At 39.7% G+C, this 23,927-nt stretch overlaps 1 protein-coding gene across 2 annotated transcripts in view; it reads right to left on the reverse strand.

The window, feature by feature from the left end:
* dennd4c (DENN/MADD domain containing 4C) overlaps nucleotides 1–23,927 on the reverse strand; it is a 149,569-nt gene that overhangs the window by 92,181 nt on the left and 33,461 nt on the right. For both annotated transcript variants that reach the window (XM_072281796.1, XM_072281795.1), the window contains 5 exons: nucleotides 20,311–20,627; nucleotides 11,710–11,962; nucleotides 4,656–4,725; nucleotides 3,476–3,645; nucleotides 1,580–1,821 (listed from right to left, as the gene is read on the reverse strand). In XM_072281796.1, coding sequence (XP_072137897.1) covers nucleotides 1,580–1,821; nucleotides 3,476–3,645; nucleotides 4,656–4,725; nucleotides 11,710–11,962; nucleotides 20,311–20,615 — 1,040 coding nt within the window. In that variant the 5' untranslated portion in view covers nucleotides 20,616–20,627. The remainder of the gene's footprint in view (nucleotides 1–1,579; nucleotides 1,822–3,475; nucleotides 3,646–4,655; nucleotides 4,726–11,709; nucleotides 11,963–20,310; nucleotides 20,628–23,927) is intronic.

The raw sequence follows: 23,927 nt of genomic DNA on the forward strand, positions 1-23,927 counted from the left end.
CTTGATCTTTGAACCTAGATTATTTCATTACAAAGCTAATCTTACACTTTAACAAAACTACTCTCTCTCCTTTTGTCTATTGCCAAAAATATCAACAAAATCCCAAAGTGTTTTTGCTGCATGAATTTTACTGTTACAAAACATGATGCACAATTGCTTTTAGCCCATTTATATTAAATATAAGCGACAGGACAGCTTAATGGGAATTCTGGCTTGAAAACTGTAAAATACCTGTTAAGGTCACCTTTAGCATTCCTTTCGGTAATTCTACATATCACATAGGTCCATTGATTTCACTACTTTAGGAACCCTTATTACTAACAAAAACTTAGTGCAGCTGTAGATACAAAACCCCTGGGTAAAATGAACCATGATACCTCTCTGTCATGTGTAATTGAAATAGTAAGTTTGAAAGTCAAAGTCATCAACAGTTCAAAAAGACTGTAAATCCCAAATAATTTGAAATCACAGCTCTGTCCTCCTGCACAATTCTCATGCAAATGAAAAAAGGATAGATGTCTTCTGTTGGAACAGAACTTCATTGCTTAAAGCAAGCAGTATTTTGCTAGTTCACATGATTTAAGCATGTAACAGACATAACAGTTTTCCCTCCACTTCTCTCTTCCAGATAAATATAAAGCTACAATGAACTAATGAACTAGATTTTTAAATGTGGTTTTCAACTGAAGCTCTTGCAAACCATGTTTGCTACAACTTCTGCATCCATCTGAAACCCTTTTCTCCATCACCAAGCTTGAAACCAAGAACAATCCTTCAAACAATTTTGGGAAAAAACTGTGTTGGACTTTGGCTGAAGAATCTCTTAACATTGTTCTGGGAACCCATATTTCAATTTGAACTTAATGCTCCTTATCTAGGGAAGCCTACAATTCCAATTCCTGGAAAACAACCAATATCCCAACAGAATATATAGTTTTAATTATTTTAACAACTCAAACAACAGTCACAGTCCAATTCAGCCTGCACACATGACTTCAGTGAATAATTTTCTTAACTTCCTTAGGCTCCACTGTGCATCAAGTCTGAAAAATATACATAAAATCTAGTAAAAAAAATACAGGTTCTAATTTTGTTTTCTTAAAGTAGTTCAAGCAGCATGACAGGGCTTGTCAAGACTGCTTTTTAAATCAATATATTGAAAAATCAGTCCTTTATGATTCAAAAACAATAAAGTAGTTTGAAGCCGTTCATTTGTTATGGGAAGCATAGGTAAGGAAAATGGAATTAAGCAAATAACTGCACAACATTAAAATTGAGTGACACAGCAACTTCAAATTTAAGTAGATTGAAGAAAGGATACAGTCACAGACATAAAATCATCCACAACTATTCACTATTCAAAGACATTGATGGGAAGAGTGCATCTATTACATCAAATTAAAAGTTATTCTTTTTGCAAGTACCAACACTTCTTGTTGTGATCAGTTTGATCTGATTTGTTTAATTTGTGTTAGCACTCAAGGAAAAACTCAATTTTAAGATGAGGTTACTTCAAAATTTACTGTATTTTCAATTCTATGACTTGGAAAAGCAAACCCAAACTCAAAATTGTACATACTTCTCAATTGGCAAAGGATGAGGTCCTGAGACTGAAAGTTTGTACAGAAACATCAAAAATTTGCGGAATGCCTCAAAGAAGGGCCAGCGGGACAGAAGGCAGATGCATTTATTGGTGTGCACAGACTTGGAGTTGATTAGTTTCTTCCCCACAGCGGTGATGAGGCCGAGTTGCACAAGCTGCTTCTCGTTAAGTTGCTCTATTGGATATGATTCATAAAACTGGATGGCAGCACCATAAACCTATTGTATTAAGTCACAGTCAAAAATTAGTTCCTCAAATTAGAGAGAAGAGGTAATAGACTACTCAGATTAGCAATTCAGTATTATGGATTTTGGACAAAATGGACGAATGATCTTTGAGCAAGTCTATCAAGACAGCAGCTTTTCAAACTGATCGGCAGTTGGTAAAAGAATTAAGATTTCATAGCATACTTGAAATAATCAACTTTCCCAAGATAAAGCAGGCTTTCCTCTTGCTTAGTAGTTACAGTTTACTGAACCACTTCCTCTTTAAAAAACTTTTGATTGTTGGAACAGACATAATATTTGATAACAAATTTTTTTTATATCAGTAATAGCCCTAAAGTTTGAACTTTGTTCCTGTTTTGTCTCAACTCCAAATCCATATTTTCCAACATTCTAAACTTCAGAATACGTACTCAGTTCTTCAGTACATATAAGATAATGAGTTAATATTTGCAGGCATGCTTGGCTTAAGAAAAGCTAATTAATATAGCATAAACCAGCAAAACTTCAAAAATACTGCAAGCTTTGGACTTTGGTAGTGCTGGAATTTTCTGAAATATTGGATGTTATTTATATCAACACATTTTTAGATATTTCACAGAATATACTTCCTAGTAAACAAATGTAAATTTCAAGGGAGTGCAGTAAGTCATAAGGGAATGTGGGAAACATTACCTGCTGAGGCAGATGCCACACAGTCATACAGTAGATTTACAAAGTTTTGCTGCACCAGGAACATGGATCAAAATGAAAAATAATCTATATTTAACATCCCTGTTCCTCAATCTCAAATATGAAAGCTACACCCAATAGTCTTTGTCAATTTAGACTGATGCTTACATAATCAATTTCTATCAGTCTATCAATAACCTAACTTTTGAAATGTCACAGCTGTAAAGGCAAAAACATTAAAAAAAAGATTGAGAGTAGGCCATCTAGTTTGTTCTGCCATTCAATAAGCAATAAAGAAATAAAATAACAGTTTCAAGTGAGGAACAAATAAACACTGGACAAAGGGAAAACTTGCGAATTTAATGACAAGCCATCTTTAACATTCAACCAAGGGAAATGCACCCTGATTCAACATTTCATTGGGAAAACAGAAGCTTAGATTACTGAGGGGTTTGACTTCTCTAACTTCCGCTAATGCCCCACCTCCCCCTCATACCCCATTCATTATTTATTTGTATACATTTTTTTCTCTCTCTCCTTTTTCCCCCCTCTGTCCCTCTCACTACATCCCTTGTCCATCCTCTGGGTTTTCCCCCCTCCCCCTTTTCTTTCTCCCTAGGCCTCCTGTCCCATGATCCTCTCATATCCCTTTCGCCAATCAACTTTCCAGCTCTTTGCTTCATCCCTCCCCCTCCTGTCTTCTCCTATCATTTCAGATCTCCCCCTCCCAAATCTCTTATTAGCTCTTCTTTCAGTTAGTCCTGACGAAGGGTCTCGGCCCGAAACATCGACTGTACCTCTTCCTAGAGATGCTGCCTGGCCTGCTGCGTTCACCAGCAACTTTTATGTGTGTTGCTTGAAATTCCAGCATCTGCAGATTTCCTCGTGTTTGGGGGTTTATAATCCTATATGTTTACATAAAGCTGATTGAACCAGGACAAAAAATACAATGCAATTTTTTTCTCTCTGAACTTGCCTTCTCTGCTGATGAAGCAGTTAACACAAAGGTGGAGAAAACTGGTAATGGATATTTTGTCTGGGGAGGCCAGCATTCAATAGTAGCTCCCATTGGAAGGCAAAAGAGAGGCACTGACTCTGACAGTGGGAACGACTCATAGTCCTCCTCAGGATATCGGCATATTAATCCTGAAAAAAGATAATGTAGCATTGAATACAACGTGCTTGAAGGAAACAAAGTACAATGTAGCTCAACTTTAAAATCTTTCCCCAAATTTATTTAACTGTTGTATCATAAACCTTTGTTTACAAATTTGCAAGTCTCCAAATCAAAGATTACAAAAGGCACAATAGCTGCTCCAAAACACAATTACTAGGAAGCCAATGTAACTTGGTACCAGTTTTCAGAACATTTAATGTTTTGGTTTGAAAAATATTCTGTGCCAGATCATTCTGAAAAAGATAACACACCAGATCATTTCCAAACACCAAATGTCATTGGCTCACAATAGAACACAATACTTAATTTAGCACATAAATTACTTTGCATAAAAACACTACTCGAGGTGTCAAACAGCAAAGGCACAATTGGCAGCCCAATTTAAATGTCTTATTCAGTAATCACTAAAAATATGGTTAAAATATTAATAACAGAAAGCTATCTGTTTATCATGGTATGATAATCTAAAAATTATGCACTATTACCTGTAATACATAGTCATAAATTGATTATTGATAGCACTTTAACCATTTTTAATTAGAAGAACCCATTAAGTTACACAACAAACCATTTTGCAGTGGCATGCGAACAAAATGCAGTGTTTGAATTTCTGTTTTTCACAGGGATATGCATTTTAATGAACACAGTTACTTGTAGCCAATTCAAAGACCATACTGTTTAAAAAAAAACACAAACAGGACCAGAGCTAATTTCATTTTTGTCAAAACTACTGCAGGAGGTAAATCATGGGCAAAAAGTAAGTGCTTAGCCAATGAATTAGAGGTGATTTTATCTAGTTAATGAGGAGGACATCTGTCCTGCAACTTCCACAGTTAGCTTGACCTTCAGGCATTCTCCCAAATTAATAATGCAAAACCCATGTTCAAGTTTCCATTTTAAAGCTACAGCAGGGGAAAATGAAAAGTACAAATTGTGTATTTCCTAAAAACTTTCAAAGGTTATGAATCAGATAACATACCGGCCTTATATGCAATCGAATTGGAAACAGGAACAGACTTCTTGTAACAAAGATAGACACTGGAACCCCACTGTTAATAGAAACACAAAGTTATATATAGCCCTAGCTTTACTACTTAAATAAAGGCTTACACTAATTACTTTTGTGTCAAGAAGTATGTGATATGTTGAAACAGAGGAAATTACTCACTTTTCTAGAGTTTAGCTCTAGATGCTAGCAACTGCTGAAGCAAATAACGTCATGGCAGAAATCCAGCAGTTACATTATTTGATTTGTCAGCAGTATGCTTTACCAGTCTAGTGACAAATAATGAGTAATCACCCAGCCCAGAACAAAATAAACCACATTGAGCACTTCAGCAACTTTAAAGTTTTCACTAAGGATTCAGCAAAATTCTTTATCATATTTCTTGTACTTCAGCCACTTTCAGTCCTCCACTTAATAATTCAAAAAGCCAAGGTGGGACAATTTAACAAAGAGTAAAGCTCAACTCCGATAACATGAACCAGAGCAGTTATATTCACACTTGGCAGTTCCATCTGAATCCAAATAGGCTGTAAGCACAGCATGGATATACACATTTTTTTAAAATATATCTCTAAATGAATGAAGTCCAAACTTATCTTGTGTAGGAAAACACCAGTTCTAAACCAACAAAATGTAAGATAAATGACTCTGTAGTTGTATTGTCTGCATGCTAATGATTATAAGCATACAATTCTAACATATTATTGTACTGTATCCTAATGACATACTGTATTTGAACACATATTTCACAGTCAATACATAGATACTTTGCCAAGTACAGGAAGTTCAATTTACTACAACACTGCCAAACAAAATTTTGGGAGATAGCCCAAGTATATTTCCAGCTACCTCAAATGACAACTGCAGGTTTGGAACAGAACAGAATGGTTCACTATTTGATATCTGGTTGGGTAGATCTAAATTTGACTAATCTTAGCTGAAAAATGGGGAGGATGAATTAACTGCCTTAAGTAGCAAATGACTGAAATTAATGAAATAGCCATTGAAGGCTGGTATCTTTCCCGCAGGGAAAATTAAACAAGTATGGATACTCCAAAACACAAGAATGCTGGTTCAGCCACATAAAACCCCAAGTTCACGCGACCAGCTTATAATCAACGTCTTTATTCACATTAAGTATTGCTTCTTTATGTGAGCCATGACATGTTCACTTGTGAAGCACTCATGGAGACGTGCATGAAGCACTCGCCTCAGCTCTGAATTGGCTCCATGGCTGTGGACTCATTTTCAAGGACTCTGCAGTTCATGATTCTGTGTATTATTTGTTAACTTTTTTTTAAATTGTTTGCACGATTTGTTCTTTTTTCCCCACAAATTGGTTGTTTGACCGTCTTTGTTGTGCACGGATTCGATCGTGCTTTTTTGTGGCTGCCTACAAGAAGGTGAATCTCACGCCTGTAAATGGTATGCATACTTTAACAATAAATGTACCTTGAACTTTGAAGAAACATGTGTAGCACCACAGGTTTCAAGTTTAAAAGCTGGGTATTTTCCCCATGTGTTACAATATTTGAAAGTACTTCAAAGTTCAAAGCAAATTTATTATCAAAGTACATATATGTTACCTTATGCTACCTTGAGATTCATTTTCATGCAGACAAGGGGAAAAATACAATAGAATTTTACATTGAAAAAAACTACACATAAACTGACAAACAACCAATGTGCAAAAGTTGACAAAGTGTGCAAATAAAAAATAATATTGAGAACATGAGTTGTAAAGAGTCCTTGAAGTGAGTCTGTAGGTCATAGAATAGCTTAAAGTACCAATGATTGAAGTTAGCCATGCTGGTTCAGGAGCCTGATGGCTGTAGGGTAATAACTTTTACTGAACCTACTGGTGTAGGATTTTGGCAATTGATTGGACAGCATTAACCTCTGTAAATACTCCCTCCCTCCATGGGCACACAGTGGTCCCAGTGTGTACCATTTACAAAATGCATGACAGGTATTCACCCCACTGCTCCACATCACCTCCCAGTACGAACCAAAGACAAGAGCAGCAGGAACATGGAAACACACTCACTTTTAAGACACACACCATATAGACTTGAAAATATTTCATCAACCCTTGTTTATCACTGGATTTAAATTCTGGAACTTACTGCCAAACATGACTTTGAATGTACCTTAACCAGAAAGACTGCAGCAGTTCAAGGTGCTTCTTCACCACTACATTCAAAGAAGTTATGGGATAGGCATTAAATTCTGGCCTTTCCAGCAAAGTGCACACATTCCAAAAAAGAGCATATTAATTAGCTCCAGAACAAGTGACACCTGTCACTTCAGTTAGTCAGTATCCTCAAGGGAATGAACCCATAATCTGTTAAACCATAAACAAGAAACAGAGCCAAGAACACACCATTCAGATGGTCATGCCTGCACCCTCATTCAACAAAATCATATCTGATCTACTTCAACACTGCCTTCCTGCACTATCCCAATACACTCAATTTCTCCATTATCCAGAAATTTCCCAAGTTGTTTTGAATTAACTTGATGACGTGACAGAGCCTCAGCAACTTTAGCCAAGGACACCTGGAATGCACATAACGTAGCTAGTGCAGTCTCTCAAATTGCAGTATATAAAAGAATCAATGAAAGACTGCATCTAATAGGAGACAGACAGACAACCGATGTGCAAAAGCAACAAATTTTGCAAAGACAAGTAAAAAAAATTATTAGATTCAACTTTATTGTCATTGTGCCGAGTACAGATATAAAGCCAATGAAATGCAGTTAGCATCTAACCAGAAATGCAAAGAGTAGTGTTACTTACAAAATAACTGCAAATAAAAAGTAAGTGCTACAGCACACAAATATAAGAGTACTGAGACAGCACAATATGGGTGCAATACTGCTTAGCGCTGTGATGTAAGGTTCAGCAGAGTCACAGCCTAAGGGAAGAAGCTCTTCTTGTGCCTGCTGGTGCGGGAGCAGAGGCTCCTGCAGGGCCTACCGGATGGGAGGAGAGTAAAAATAATAAATAAGCAATAAATATTGATAACATGAGATGAAGAGTCCCCGAAAGTGAATCCATAGATTGTGGGAACAGTTCAGCGATAGGGCAATGGGTGGGTCCCATTAAATGTTAACAATACCCCTGTTCACCATTTAAAACCAGATTTCTTCTTTCATGCAGTTATAGATGGTTAGAGAAAACATTAATCCTTACAGTATCCCCAGTAGTTACAGTCTGTTAATGTCAGGTCACGTTTATTCATACTCTTGATCTCACCAATACATCATCTCCAATTGCCTCATTCACAATCTTTCTAAAATCCAAATATACATTGTTGACTCCTCCTGCATTATACTAAATGCATCTTCAAAGAACTCCAATTTGATTAATCAACCATGACTTCCTTTGAATAGAATCAGAGCTGGATCAATTTATTTTCTTGACAACATGTTGCATAGTACAGCTTCCAGCATTTTCCCCCATTGTCAGACTAAATGACTCTCTATGTGCTTTTTCTCTTAGATATGGGATCATATTTAAATCTCCAACCAACAGGAATTTAGGATTGTGATAACCCAAGCACCCAGTACCTTTATAGCCATTTTTTTGTGTGAAGACAAACATTGTGTTTTCCCCTATGCTATTTATAGTGCTCTCACTGTGGTTTCACAAAAGGCCCAAAGCATTTGTAACTAGACTTCACTACTGATATCCTCACATCTTTGTGCAGTGAAGCCAAATATACCATTTGCCTTTTGTAAATTCTATTTGTTAGGTACAGACACGTCTTTTTCTATTTTATATAACTTTGATAGCAGTCTGTTTATACATTTCTCACTAGTCTGTTCTCAAAAAATATTTCCTTTTAATTTCTAAGTTACTCTTTCAAATACAAAAATGCTTCTGATCCTCAGGCTTACTCCTGTTCAGCCATTTGATCAACATTTACTTTGAAAAAATACTCCCATTAATTTCTCCTGTAAGCCACGTATTTTCCGGTTATAGTTCTAAATATTGAAGGAATGCCAAAATTTTGCAAATCATGTTTTTTTTCCTTTAAATAATAAATAGCCACTGCTTGAACACTCTTGTATCCTTTAATGTAGTTTTCCAATCTGTTGCTCGCACTTACATTGTCATCCTTGTTTTCAGAGTGAAAACGCCATTTTCAGATGGGATTTTACCTTTCTTTTTTAACAAAAAAGTGCTTTTTAAAAATTGAGTGATTATTTTTCCTTACAGCTTGTTTTCAATATTTTTAACCCTTCCATGATGAATAATGCTAGATCTAAAATAATCCACTCTCGGATCATATCAATCTAAAATCCATCTCACATGCATTCCAGGAGAATGCATCCTCTAAGCCAGGGGTCCCCAACCTTTTTTGCACCGCGGAGCGCTTTAATATTGACAATATTCTTGCAGACGGGCCGACACTTGGGGGGGGGGGGGGGGGGGTTCAAATTCAACAGTGAGTGACAGGGAATAGGAGAGGTGCAGCTGACTTATATCGTTTCATATCCCCAAATCAAATTGTTTCCTCGTGGCCCAGTAGTTGGGGACCACTGCTCTAAGCTACACCTACCTTTGTAAGAAACAGTTTGTGAATCCTTTGCAGTTATCTGGTTTTCTGCATTAATTACTCATAAAAATGTGGTTTGACCTTCATCTAAGTCACAATAATAGACAAACACAATCTGTCTAAACTAATAACACACAAACAATTGTACTTCTCGTCAATACTGAACACACCATTTAAACAATCACAGCCTGGTTTCAAAAAATTATGTGAACCTTTGAATTAATGCCATCAACAAAAGCTATTTGGTTTCAGGTGGACTCAATGAGATGAGATTGAAGGTGAGAGTTGTAGAGGTGCCACGTCCTATTAAAAAAAGACACAAAGTTAGGCTACCAACACAGTCTGCTCTTCTCAAAAAATATCTGTTTATGTACACCATGCCTCGATCAAAACAACTTTGAGGACCTTAGAAGATTTGTAGAGATGCATGATGATGGAAAAGGCTACAAAAGCATTTCTAAAGACCTGAGTGCTTATCAGTACACAGTAAGAGCAATCATCTACAAATGGAGGAAATTCAGTACTCTTGCAACTCTCATGAGTGGAGATCCTGCAAAGATTACACCAAGAGCACAACATGCAATGCTGAAGGTGAAAAAGAACCCAAGAGTAACAGCAAATGATCTAAAGAACCCAAGAGTAACAACAAAAGATCTACAGAAACCTCTAGAACTTGCTAAAGGGGAGGAGGAGAAGATGGCAACGCGATGCAGCGCACACGGCCCCTCCTGTGAAAGAATGATATCTGTAATCTGTCAAGTAGGCGACCATGCACAATTCTGATTTGATGGAGACAGTCGTGAGAGTACGGAGGAACATCTGGAGAAACCTCTGAAATGCCTGCTTCGCTGCCGCTGCTACTGTGTGGTAACCCAATCTCAGGAGCAGAAGGCCCCAAATCCTCGGCTTTGCTTGTTTCGGCAGCCGGGACTAGGTCGTAGGCGCTCAGGAGTCTGTATCGGAGGGGCTGGTCGGAGGCTCGAAGTTTTCGGATGGACAGACTTGGTGTCGGCTGCTTCCAAGGCATCGGCAATTGTTGGTGCCTTGGAGGTTTATGGCAGGGAGTTTCTCCCTTTTGCTGCCTGCTATTGGGGACTTGGGACTTTTTTTTTTTAAAACCATGCCCATGGTTTGTTCTTTATCAAATTATGGTATTGTTTTGCACTACTGTAACCATATGTTATAATTATGTGGTTCTGTCAGTGTTAAGTCTTTGGTTTGTCCTGTTTTCTGTGATATCACTCTGGAGGAACATTGTACCATTTCCTAATGCATGTATGCATTTCTAAATGACAATAAAAGAGGACTGAGTGTTCTCATAATCTAAACACTGAACAATGGTGACATGATGGAGGAAACCACTGCTCTCCAAAATAAAAAAAGCATTGTTGCATGTCTCAAGTTTGCAAAAGATCACCTGGATGTTCTACAATGCTTCTGGGACAATGTTCTGTGGACAAATGAGACAAAGTTGAACTTTTTGGCAGAAATGCACACCCTATGTTTGGAGGGAAAAGGGCACTGCACACCAACACCAAAACTGTGAAGCATGGTGGAAGGAGCATCATGGTTTGGGGCTGCTTTGCTGCCACAGGGCCTGGACAGCTTGCAATCATTGAGGGAACAATGAATTTAAAATTCTATCAAGACATTTTATAGGATAGGCCGGCTGGTGGCACAATGACATCGGCGCTGGACCCGGGAGTGGAAGTTCCCGGGTTCGAAACCAGTCGTGTCTACTCCTGAGTACACTTTCCATCCGTGGAGATCGCAACTCGACCTCGTAAAAAATAAAGGGAAAATGCAGTGAAAATGTCTGTGTGTGGAGTGGTGCGCTGCACAGTCTCTCTCTCTCTCTCTCTCATTCCACACCTTGTAAAAAGCCATGAAAAAGACATCATCATGGACGCACGCACACAGGATCAGGATCTCAGCAGCTCCCTCCGGGGACAAGCAACTTGAACTAGCAGCCCCCTCGAGAACCACTTACTCTCCTCTGCTTTTGCCTCGATGTTTCAATCTTCCTCGACACTTTAATCAGCAAGAAATGAAATCGATCATGGCCTTTCACCTTGTCTCTGAACTTCTTCTCATGGTAGCTCGCGCTCACATTTCTCTTCTGGAGCTTTCTCGGGGACAGCAAAGCAATAGCTCACTCAATTGAACTACAGATTCCAAGTCCCAGGCTCCAATAGTTACAAAAACAAAATTAAGATAACAAGAATAAGTAGAAGGCGTAGAAAAACTGAAATGATTGACTATCTGGAAGATGTTGCCAGAGGAATAGTTGTTTACTGGCACCACCTTGACCAAAAGCTATGACATAGAACTATAACCACATAATGACTATCTTCCAAACAGTCCTGAAAATAGAATTGATCTTTAAAGCATATTACCAGAAAGCACTGAAATTTTCATTACCATTTAAGATACATTAATTTAAAAAAAGAAATTGTTCTTACCATGCCACAGTTTAAGTTCTTATCAACTTTGCAGAAAGTGTGGGGTGGAGTTTCTCCTTTACTGGTAACAATAACACAAATGTCAGTCACAGCTAAAGAATTTTGGTGCCTGTTCACAGGAGCCCTTCGATAGGTAATGAAGATTCTCTGAGAACTGGCTGAACTGTTGTTAACATTGGCACAACGGCCAAAAGGAGTTGCTTGTAAGATTTCACAGCCTGGAATGACGCGCTCTTTCCCCTCATATAAAACCCTAATAAAAAAAGATACATTCATTATTCCAGCTGGTAATCTTGATCAAAATGTATACAGTACCTGGTATCCTGATTAAAGCCAACACTGTGATCATCTACTTTAGCCAAGCCAGCAAGCAGATTTGAATTGCTTCAAATGAATTTCATTCACACCAGAATCAACACCTGCAGATTATTGTTTATTTTTCTAAAGGATCTCAACCGATACACAATAGGTAAATAATGGCAATTTTATAGAAGTGCCCAAGATTAACCAAAGATCCGAACGCACTTTATAAGAAAAGGTTAATGGGAATTCAGGAACCAAATTCTACTCAAAATCTTTCCATTCAAGCAGAAGATAGTTTAAAATGATATTTACTACCTGACATTATTAATTCCAAAACTTTAAGGATGCATCAATATTAGAGTGGCAACTGTTCATTCATTTCCATAGATGCTGCCTAAATTGCTGAGTTCCTCTGGCATTTTATGAGTTACTCCGGATTTCCACCATCTGCAGAATCTCGTGTTTACCTCATACTCCATCTGGGTAGTCTACAATGCAAAACCTGAATATATTCTCCAACTTCAGGTGACCCACTCTCCCTCTGTACATTTCTTTCTCCACTTGACCCCTGTCCTCTCACAGATCCCTTACTTCTAAGTGCCCTCCCATTCTTGGTGTCCCCTTCCCCTACCTAGTCCAATACCCACAAACTCCCACCCATTGTTCCCTTTGCAAATGCACACAATATCATGCCACATTAAAAACCAATTAGGTCAAAAGCATAAACACAAGATCTTGAAAAAAAAATTACAGTACCAAGTAGAAATAAAGTTAATGAGATTACCAATTATTCAAGTATTTAAACTTCCAAAAAAAACTCTTATGACTGCTGCCTTTGATCATTGATCAATGCAAAAGCACATGCAGATGGATTTAAAGTATCAACTTTACCAACACTTATACAGATAAATAATTAAATACAGATAAATAATTAAATATCCATGCAGGAGAAACAGCTTAAATGTAATCAAACCGAAATACTCCACAAACCAAATCATTATTCAATGTATTGGCTGGAAAAAGATATAAATTATTAATCATACTGACCATGTTCAAAGCAAATCTGCTCAATAACATGAAACCTCTTCACATGGCCATATCATGAAATATTATGGAATTCCAGAGGTAGGGCAGAGATATTTAAGATCAGAGGAATTACGATCAGGGAGTTCAGAACTGTCGAGTAAAATATTGAGAGGGCTGATGCCAAAGAAGTCAGGGATCAAGTTACTTATCTTTTTTTAAATATAAAAAGGTGATGGTGTGCCAGATGCAAATACATGAATGAGATGAAAAGATTTGGTGAGAACTTCATATGAACACAAATTCACAGAAAATTCTTGGTGAGCAGCTGATTAGGAGAGCCTGGTGCACGTCTTTAAATAAAAGGGATGAGCATTTTAGCACATGTTGAACCAGTTAAGGATACAATCAATGTTACACAAGAGGGAATGGACTTCTTTGTAATAGTTAGAAAGTTCAAGAGTCAAAAATGAAAATCAAGTTTGTAAACAATCCCAGAGAACCTCAGTCAATGACCAAGATGTTAGCCTGGGAGCATTTGGCTAGACAGCAATTTAACCTTAAAGCTGGCCTTAATACTCTGAAACCTCCCTATATAGATGGGAGTCCTGACAAAGGGTTCCGGCCCGAAACATCGACTGATCTTTTCCACGGATGCTGCCCGACCTGCTGAGTTCCTCCAGCGTGTTGTGAGTGTTGCTTTGACCCCAGCTTCTGCAGATTATTTTGTGTTTATGCCTCCCTATAGATGTTCATGCTGCTGGCTCGTATATCCAGTTCAGAGACCAAATGCTCCATTGATCTGTCAACCTAGCTCCACCAATGACATATTCAGCCAAAATCATGATTCAGCAGTCAAACCCAAACTAGAGCAAGTAACTCCAGATTGACAACACCTTGTGGCGATGTCTACCATCCATTAGCATTTACATCAACCATACTGAAATGCTTCAAGAGGTTGGGTATAGCACGAATTAGAATCAGATTTAATATCACTGGCATATACAGTGCCTATAAAAAGTATTCAACCCCCTTGGAAGTTTTAATGTTTTATTGTTTTACAACATTGTATCACAGCAGATTTAATTTGGCTTTTATGACACTGATCAAGAGAAAAAAGCTTCTATGTCAAAATATAAACAGATCTACATAAAGTGATCTAAATTAATTACAAATATAAAACACAAAATAATTGATTGTAGAAGTATTCACCCCCTTCAAGTCAGTATTTAGTAGATGCACCTTTGACAGCAATTACAGCCTTGAGTCTGTGGGGATAGGTCTCTGTCAGCTTTGCACATCTGGACACTGCAATTTTTCCCCATTCTTCTTGCAGGCTGCATTAGATTTTCCTCCAGGATTTCCCTGTATTTTATTGCATTCATTTTACCCTCTACCTTCACAAGCTTTCCAGGGCCTGCTGCAGTGGTATCCCCACAGCATGATGTAACCACCACCATGCTTCGTGGTAGGGATGCTGTGCTTTTGATGATGTGCAATGTTTGGCTTACCCCAAACATAGTGTTAAGTCCAATGGCCAAAGCAATCAATTCTGGTTTCTTCAGACCATAGAACCTTCTTCCAGCTGACTTCAGAATCTCCCACATGCCTTCCGGCAAACTCTAGCTGAGATTTCATGTGAGGTTTTTTTCCTCCAACAGTGGTTCTCTCTTTGCCACTCTCCCAAAGAGCTGTGACTGGTGGAGCACCTGGGTAACAGTTGTTATGTGAAGTCTCTCCCACTGAAGCTTGTAACTCTTCCAAAGTTGTCACAGGTCTCTTGGTAGCCTTCCTCACTAGTCCCCTTCTTGCACGGTCACTCAGAATTTGAGGATGGCCTGTTCTAGGCAGATTTACAGCTTGCCATATTCTTTGCATTTCTTGATGACTGACTTAACTGTACTCCAAGGGATAGTCAGTGACTTGTAATTTTTCTTGTATCCACCTCCGGATTTATGCTTTTCAATAACCTTTTCATGGAGTTTCTTGGAGTGTTCTTTTGTCTTCATGGTGTAGTTTTGCTAGGATACTGACTCACCAGCAGATGGACCTTCCAGATACAGGTGTACCACAATCAATTGAACACTTTGACTGCACACAGGGGATCTCTATTTAACTAATTACATGACTTAAAACCCAATTGGCTGCACCAGTGATGATTTTGGGGGGGGGGGGGCGGTGTTATGCAATCAATTATTGTATTTTATATTTCTAATTAATTTAAATCACTTTGTAGAGAGCTGTTTTCACTTTGACATGAGTTTTTCTGTTGATCAGTGCAAATAAAAACAAATTAAATCCACTGTGCCCTCCCAAGACTACGGTCAACACGCTCCTAGAAGACAGTGGCACAGCTAATGTAGATGAACTGAACACACTGGTGACGGTGAGGGAGAAGTGGAGAGTCCGTCATCATGCCCGACACCGGCCCCCTAGGCCTGAGTCGACATAGTAGTAGTGATTCAATCTGTAAAACAATCAAACATGTAAAATTCCAAAGGGGGGGGGGGGGTTGAATATTTTTTTTATATAAGCACTGTATCATGGAATTTACTGTTTAGTGGCAGTACAGTGGAAAACAGTAAAAAAATATGAATTACAATAAAAAAAAATATATAAATAAAGTAGCGCAAAAAGCAAAAGAAAAAAGGGTGAGGTAGCGTACATGAGTTCATTGCCCATTCAGAAATCTGATGGCGGAGGAGAAGAAGCGGTTCCTAAAACATCGAGTATCACCTGTATCACCTCATTGATGATAGCAATGAGAAGAGGGAATGTCCTGGATGAATGGGGGGTGGGGGGGGGGGGTGCTTAATGAAAGATGCTGCCTTTTTTGAGGTTATTTCCTTTTGAAGGTGTGTTCAGTGCTGGGGAGGATAGTGCCCATGATGAAGGTGGCAGAGCTTCCATCTTTTTCCAACCCTGTGCAATGGCCCCTCCATATTAGACTGTGATGCAACCAATTAGAATGCTCTCTATGGTACAAAAGTGACCTGGATCGACTCCAATTTTTCTGCTGCCATAACAGGTCAACGAGCAGATGAACGTGTGTCATCTTATATTGAGGGATCCGGCATGGAGAGAGTCAGCAACTTTAAATTCAGGGATGTTAACATACCAGATAACCCGTCCTGAGCCCAGCACATAGACTTATGACAACAACACACCAGCATCTTTACTTTCTCAGATCAAGATGATCAAAGTTGTCACTGAACTCTCTGACAAACTTCAACAAATGTACTGTTCTAAGCATCCTGACTTATCTGATAAGGTAATTCGAACAGAGGAGCGCTTGAAACTGAAGAGAGTGGTGGACTCTGCCTAATACATCACCACCACATCCCTCCCCACCACTGCAGATCAACAGGAGGCACTGCCTCAAGAAGGCAATATCTATCAAGGATCACTGCCTAGGCCATGCCATCTTCTTGCAACTTCACTCTAACAGGAGGTACAGAAGCCTGAAGCCCCACACCACTAGGTTCAAGAACAGCCAATTTCCTTTAAACATTCATCTGGCATAACTCTAATCATTACAGTTTAGCAACACAATGACCACTTGGTGATCAACAGATGAAATCTAACAATGTGGCCCACGAAGAAGGCTGAGCTGAGCATTCCTCTGTAGTCAAATGGAAATGGTACATAGCAGATCAGTGGAGAACAGCCCTGATGGGGTGAGCTGCCTCCATGAGTAGATTATGGCCCTACCTGCCAATGACCATAGCACTGCAGATGAGGTTGCAGCACCTGACCCCTAACCTACACAATGGGGCAAACCATATGATGACCTAACCCTGGAGGAGAAACAGCGTGTGCAGTTCATCGATGGTTGCAAAGGGGAAAGTGGTAACAGCCAAAGGGGAGGGAGAATCCAGCCAGCTGGCAGAACTGGTGGCTGCAACTCTGCCCCTACTCGAGGTTAAAGTGCAGGTGTGAAAATACACCATGGTGAATGGGATGTCTGTAAGGATGCCCAAATGACATGGGCAAAATTGAGAGATATCTGGACAGCCCCTTTGGGGGCCATCCTATTGGGAAAACACATGAGACAATGTGGTGACAGATCACCACCTACCATGTAGTTGCCTACACTTCTCATGTCATGGAGAATGCAGCACATAGTGCTGTTGTTGATAGAGCAGCTCAGATAATGATAGCCATGACCACCCCAGGGAAGGAAGATCAGAGCTGTTTGGCTATTTGTACATATCTGAATGGGAATCTAGGGGCAGGAGGAGTAAGGAAATGGTCAGAGGTCCGAGAGGTGGGGGGGGTTTAAATGTTGACCTGTGACGAAGTCAGAACACTGGCAGTGAAGTGTCTAAAATGCCAGCATGCAAAGCCAAAGGGAATGGCAGGTGGGTCCCTGGATATGAACCCAGAGAGGTGTTTTTTTTGGGGGGGGGGGCCAGATTTGACTAGTGTAAAGTTGAACTTCAGATATTCAGCTCATGGAGGGTCCCCAATGTCCCAACATTTGCCAGCGTCTGAATCCCAAAAGTAGAAGTGGAATTGGAAGAGGTGGATATAACTAAACACACTGTCGGGCCGGGCTAGGCTTGGGGTGGGGGTGGGGGGGGTAAGAGAGAAAGACGATTGGGGTGCAGGGGCCAGGCACTATGCAGTGAGTGGCATTTTTGGGAAAGCAGGGAATGGTATGTCTGAGCATCCAACAATTAACTGGTCGCGAACTGATAGAACGGGAGGTGTGCTACAGTAAGAAGTGCCTATGCATACAAGTATTTTAATGCTTGATCTGTTGTGTCCTAACATACACAGATGCAAGTACATAATTGTAGTGTGTCTTTCTGCCTATCTGGGCCTGTCTGAGAACCTTTCGTTTTAATGGAATACATCCCCATTCCTACACCAACCTGTCTGCGCTCTGCCTCTTCACGGCTCAGGTGAGGTAAATGCAAACAAGATTAGATAAGTATATTGTCATAGACAAAAAAGTATATGTGGTATATGTAGTAGCGATATACAAAACATTTGTTCAACAATGAGCTCAAAAATAATAGAAGGGAACAACGATTTTAGTGCAATCTTAAGTAGTACAATGAAAAATACCAGAGCGACTGGCTGGAGGGAAGTGATGAGTCTGAGATGGCCTGGGCCATGTTTACCACTCTATATAGGTTCAGACAGTTAACAGCAGAGCAGCTGGCACAGCAGGGTGAGATGCAACCTGTCAGAATACATTTTAAAATGCATCTGTTGAAGCCTAACAGAATCTTCATGGACATTTTGAATCTTCTCAGATGCCGAAGTGAAATCATTAATCATTTTATTAGTGTGAAGGGGTAGTAAAGTTACTTGAAATATGGCTCCCAGGAAACTTGAAGAAGTTGTCCACCATCTTTATAGCTCCTGATGAGAACAGGCCATTCCACTTCTCCCCCCCCCCCAACCACATTTCCTTAGGTCAACAACCAATTATTTTATCTTGCTGATATTGAGAGTGTAGGTATTCTTGTTGTTGATGTGCCCCAAAGCTGAATGTAGTGCAGAGGAGATGACATCCTCCATAGACTGACTTTGCTTGTATGCAAAATGCAAGTGTTTTAGATTGTCTGGGAGACTGGTACTGACGTGGGCCATTACCAATCTTTCAAGACACTTCATTGTGGTTGATGTTGGAGCTACTGACCAGGTCATTGACACAGGTCACTACTTTTCTTGGGACTGGAAGGAAGATTCCTTGAAGCAGATGGGGGCAGTAGACTGCTGAAGTGAGAGGTTGGAAACAACTTAAGAGTATGAGAATGCCACGTTTTCATGCTCTACGTCTCTTGGTTATTCCACAACTGTCACTCTGGTATTTTTTTGTTGCACTACTTCCAATTGCACTACAATCTTTGTACCATTCTCATGTTTTTGTGCTCATTATTGTACTAATGTTGTATTTATTATTACCACACATGCTATTTACTCAAAGAGCTTCACGCGAACGAGGGCCAGTCAGTAAGTTCATGATTCCAAGACCCATCCAGGGACTCATTCTGAGCTAGCTGCCTTCAAAGAGATTTACCTTATGAAAGTCAATCTATTTTCTACCAGCGAAATGAATGGGACAGAGGCAGCAGGGCATAGTGGGAGCACCTTGATGGAAGTTTATCTGCTCAAAATTGGTGTAAAAGGCATTGAGTATACATGACAGATGCATCGTTGCCAGAGACCACCCCAATTTTGACTTTTAGCCTATGATGGTAATCAGGCTCTGGAAGTCCTTTGACGGACTTGAGATTCTCATTCATTCTAGAATTCTCTCCTGGCATCCCAGATAGATTTGTAAAGAACATAACTGGCCGCCTTTTACAAGAGGGTCTTTATCTTGAAAGTCTTGGTTCTGGACTTTTGGCAGAACTCTCCCTGTATATCCAAGGCTTCCATTTAGGAGAAATGCTAATTGCTTTCAGTGAAACAGTTGCAAATGCAATTCTTGATGAACTCGTGATGTCTGTGATATACTCCTTTAGGTGGGATGAAGTGGCATTGAACATGTTCCAGTCCACAAACTCAACCTCCTCAAACAACTACTAAATTGCTCCCTGCTGGTGCCTCATGCATCAATCGTTATAAGCCAGCAGAATCTTGTATTCTGCCTGGTTAGTTTACAGCCCACAGCATGAACATTGAATTCTCTCCTTTCAGATAACAGTTTCCTCATTTTCCTTTCTCCGCCTCTCCCTTTCTGATTGATCCAGTTTCTCCTGCACCCATCCCAACACCTTATCGCTGTGATTCTTTCCCTTCCTCCATCATTCAATGGTTCAATTTACTATCAGGGAATGTATACAACCTGAAGTCCTTACCTTCCATCTACCCATCACCCACACATCATTTATGCTGTTTCTGCACTCAACTGTTTCCATCTCCCTACCCTACTCCCTTGTTTGCTTCCATTCTATCACATGCTCCACTGTTGCTTCCTTTCAACTCCTCCCAGCCTTGGTGGCCGTGTCCACTCTTCTCCACTTGTCCATCACCCCACCCCACCTGCACCTTTAGTATTTTCTCCGCAGCATACAAGCAGTTGTTTTACTTGCTTCATGGTACAAATATTCAAAATCTTGCTCCAACTCTTTCCTTCACTTCTTTATATTGGCCGTCTCTCCTCTATCATACAGACCACATGAAAAGTTTCAGCCCAAAATGTCCACTGCCCATTTCTCTCCACAAATGTTGTCTGACGTGCTAAATACACTAAGATTCAAATTATCAATATACCAACACTGCCCAGAGATCAAGATGATTTTCCAAATAACTTACCCAATGTCAATAAGGGGTGGCTCATCAAGTCCCCTCTTATAGCAAAGGTATATCTCTGGACTTTTCAAACTCCCAAAATTTAAATTTGCTGGAAGTCCTGTTGGTGTAATTTCAATGCAGGTATAACCTTCAGGAACATTTTCTCCTGCTGATTTGATTATGACAGCAATATCTGTTATTGGTGCTTTCGGCTTTGTTGACTTGGGTTCCACCACTGTGATTTCTTGTTCCAATGGTGTTGATGTGTCAGTCAGTCCTGCAACTACAAAGTAGTCGCTAACTCTTGGGCCCTTATCTTCAATCATGGTTACGTGATCCTAAAAAAGTAGGAAAGAACCTCAGTTATTCATGGTAAAGTAGCCACCCCACCCCCCCAGCAACCAAATCCCACCCTGAGAAATCACGTGTCTATTTCACCAATTGTAGATGATACCAGAAATGAATCCTCCTCCCAAGGCACACAAATTAGGGCAGAAAACACAGGTTACTGCACCTTTATTATTTTCTCTGCAGCACACAAGCTGGTGTTTTAATTGCTTCATGGTACAGATATTCCAAGTGCAATAGACAAGCCGTTTTCAAATTGGAGGGGAGGACTTGTAACAATCCTTTGAAACATTGGACAAAGTGAATAAAAATAAATGGGGCTAAAGCAAGCAAGAGGCCAGGATCGAAACCTTTCAAAAAACCATGACCAAAAAGCGAGTCAAGCCTTTGGTTGAAGATTTTCAGAATTTGCTGAATGGAAAACAGTGACTCTGACTCCTCACAATGGGAGGAAGAAAGGGAAAATTTTCAGGAAATCACACGTCATTTAGTTTAACATACTTTTTTGGGAAAATAATTTGAGTTGAAAAAATATCTGGTGAATTAGAAGAAAATCCTAATGCAAGTTAAATCAAAAAAGTTTAAATTTGTTTTATCAAAGGCAAATAAAGCTTGACAAATTTTCAGTTGTTCTTTGAGGATATAGCAAGCAGAGTTTCCAGAAGAGAACCTGCAGATAGATATTTAGATTTCCAAAATCCATTCCATAAGCTACACAAGGATTACAAGATAAATGGAGCAAGAGCGTCAACATAAGGAGAAGACAAGTTATCAAATGGAAGAGTCAGAAGATATTTCTTTTTCAGACTTTTTAAGAAAACATGAAATTGATGAAGGGGTCCAAGTATCAGTCCTTCAACCTTAATTATTAATTTTCTATATTAATAATTTAAGTGAGGAGTTTAGTGCAAGACAGCCAAGTTATGGCCATGACATGAAAACAGGTAGGAGAGCATAATGTGATGAGGATATTTGTAATCTGCAACTGGACATAGGTTAACTGAGTTGGTAAAACTCAGGAGTTAAGGATATTAAAAAGTTACTAGGGGAGAAATGAAAGGGCAGTTTATTTACATCTAAATGGAAAGGGACTAAGTACTGAGGGTTCCAGGGTGTTCTTGGGCATGAAACAATGTCAACATGCAAGTACAGCAAGTAATTAAGGCAAATAGCATTTTGGCCTTTGTTGCTGAGTGGACTGGAGCTTAAAAGCAGAAAAGTTTTAAGTTGCAATCTAACGTACAAAATATTAAAGGTGCATAACAAGGTAAATCTTGTCAGCCATCCTTCACTCCTGGCTTCCATTCTGTCTACTGAACTTGCTCTCTCTTCTGTATTTGCCCCAACCTTCTCATCTGTGTTACCACTGTTTTGAGTTTCACACCTTGCCAGACTTGTTTAAACTCTTCCAAACAGTTATAGCAAATCTCTACATCAGGATAGTTTCCCCTCCAGTTCAGTCACAATCCATCACTCTTGTTCAGGAGAGTTGTCTCAGATTGGATCAGCCAACTCCTTCTATTGTGCACACAAAATAATCTGCAGATGTTGGGATCAAAGCAACACTCACAATACGCTGGAGGAACTCAGCAGGTCGGGCAGCATCAGTGGAAACGATGAGTCGACGTTTCGGGCCGGAACCTGACGAGGGGTTCTGGCCCGAAACGTCAACTCATCGTTTCCACTAATGCTGCCTGACTTGCTGAGTTCCTCCTATTGTGCTGTGTTTTCTTCAGCAGCAATAAGCAATTGCCAAGACTTCCTTGAATTACATAATCTTCAGTTTTTTCCCCACCTCCATGATTGGGGTAGGGGTTGCAAAAATGGAACCCATAAAATGACAGAACACACATCATGTCAGTTTCTGCCGCATAAACAAAAAGAAAGCACATGACTTAACAAGTTTTATCATAATTACACAAAATGTTAAGCTCTTCCTTCACTGAATGCCCACTGTATTCTGTTTTATTTTGCGAAGAAATTTTAACTGAATCTGATAAAGCATTACAGGTTCAGCACAAGGCTGGATTTAATGCACTGAAAGCAACACGTGGTAGTATTGTCTTCAGACTTAAAGATTGCAATTGAAAACTATTCCTTCTGAGCAGAATACCTCAGATAGTCAGGATGCTCAACCGCTTCTAAATCCCCATCATGCTCAACACGGGTGCTCCCCAGGAGTGTATGCTGTGCTCATTGCTGTACACTCTGCTCACATACGACTGCACAGCCAAACACCCAAGTAATCACACTGTCAAATCCGTCGATGGCAGGACCATGGTGGAGTTCATCACCAACAACGAGAGGAGATGGAAGAGCTCCAGGACTGAAGCTCAATGCCAACAAGACAGGAAAGGGTTATCGACTTCAGGAAAACTCGCACCACTCACACCCACCACGTCAGTGGCACAGCAGCAGAAACTGCAAACAGTTTCAAACACTTATGAATGCACATCTTACACAACTTCTCATGGTCTCAAATCAAATCCTCGTCAATCAAAAAAGCCCAGCAATGCCTCCACTTTCTGAGGAAGCTGACGAGAGCTGGACTACATATATCAATACTCGCGACTTTCCACAGACACGCAGTTGAGAGCATCTTAACAGTTACATCACTGGTACAAAAACTGCACTGTGGCGGACAGGAAGGCCCTACAATGGCTAGTTCAGGTTTACAGTCATCTGACTGTACATGTTTACAACAAACTAAACCAACATTTCTCCAGACCATGATGCACCTGCAATACATATAATCACACACAGCTCATAAAACAGGTTATCACAAATCAATAATATTGTTTCAAAATGCATGTGAAGTACACAGCACAGGTAAACAGTTCCGGGTCCTAATGACAACCTCAGGGGTGGCAGGGCATTCATTAGTCCATTAGCCTAAGGGAAGGACCTGTTACTCACTCTGGCAGTCCTGCTCCTGATGCTCCTGCATCTCCTTTCTGATGGTATTAGGTCAAAGAAATTGAAAAATGGATGGTAGGGATCCTCTTCAACACTTCAATTTTCTTCAACACTTTCACATCAACTCACATACAGATGAAGGGTAATTTGCAGTGGCCAATTAACTTATCAAACCACAATTCTTTGTGATGGGAGAAGATACTAGAGCACTCTGAAGAAATCCATGCAGTCACAGTGAATGTACAAACTCTAAATGGACAATAATGGAGGTCAGGATTGAACCAACATCATTAAATCTGTGAGGGAGCAATTCTACTAGACATCACTGTATCATCACATTTTTCTTTCATCAGAAGAAACTGATGTATGGTCAA

Source organism: Mobula birostris, chromosome 17, assembly GCF_030028105.1.
Source record: "Mobula birostris isolate sMobBir1 chromosome 17, sMobBir1.hap1, whole genome shotgun sequence".
Classification (NCBI taxonomy): Eukaryota; Metazoa; Chordata; class Chondrichthyes; order Myliobatiformes; family Myliobatidae; genus Mobula; species Mobula birostris.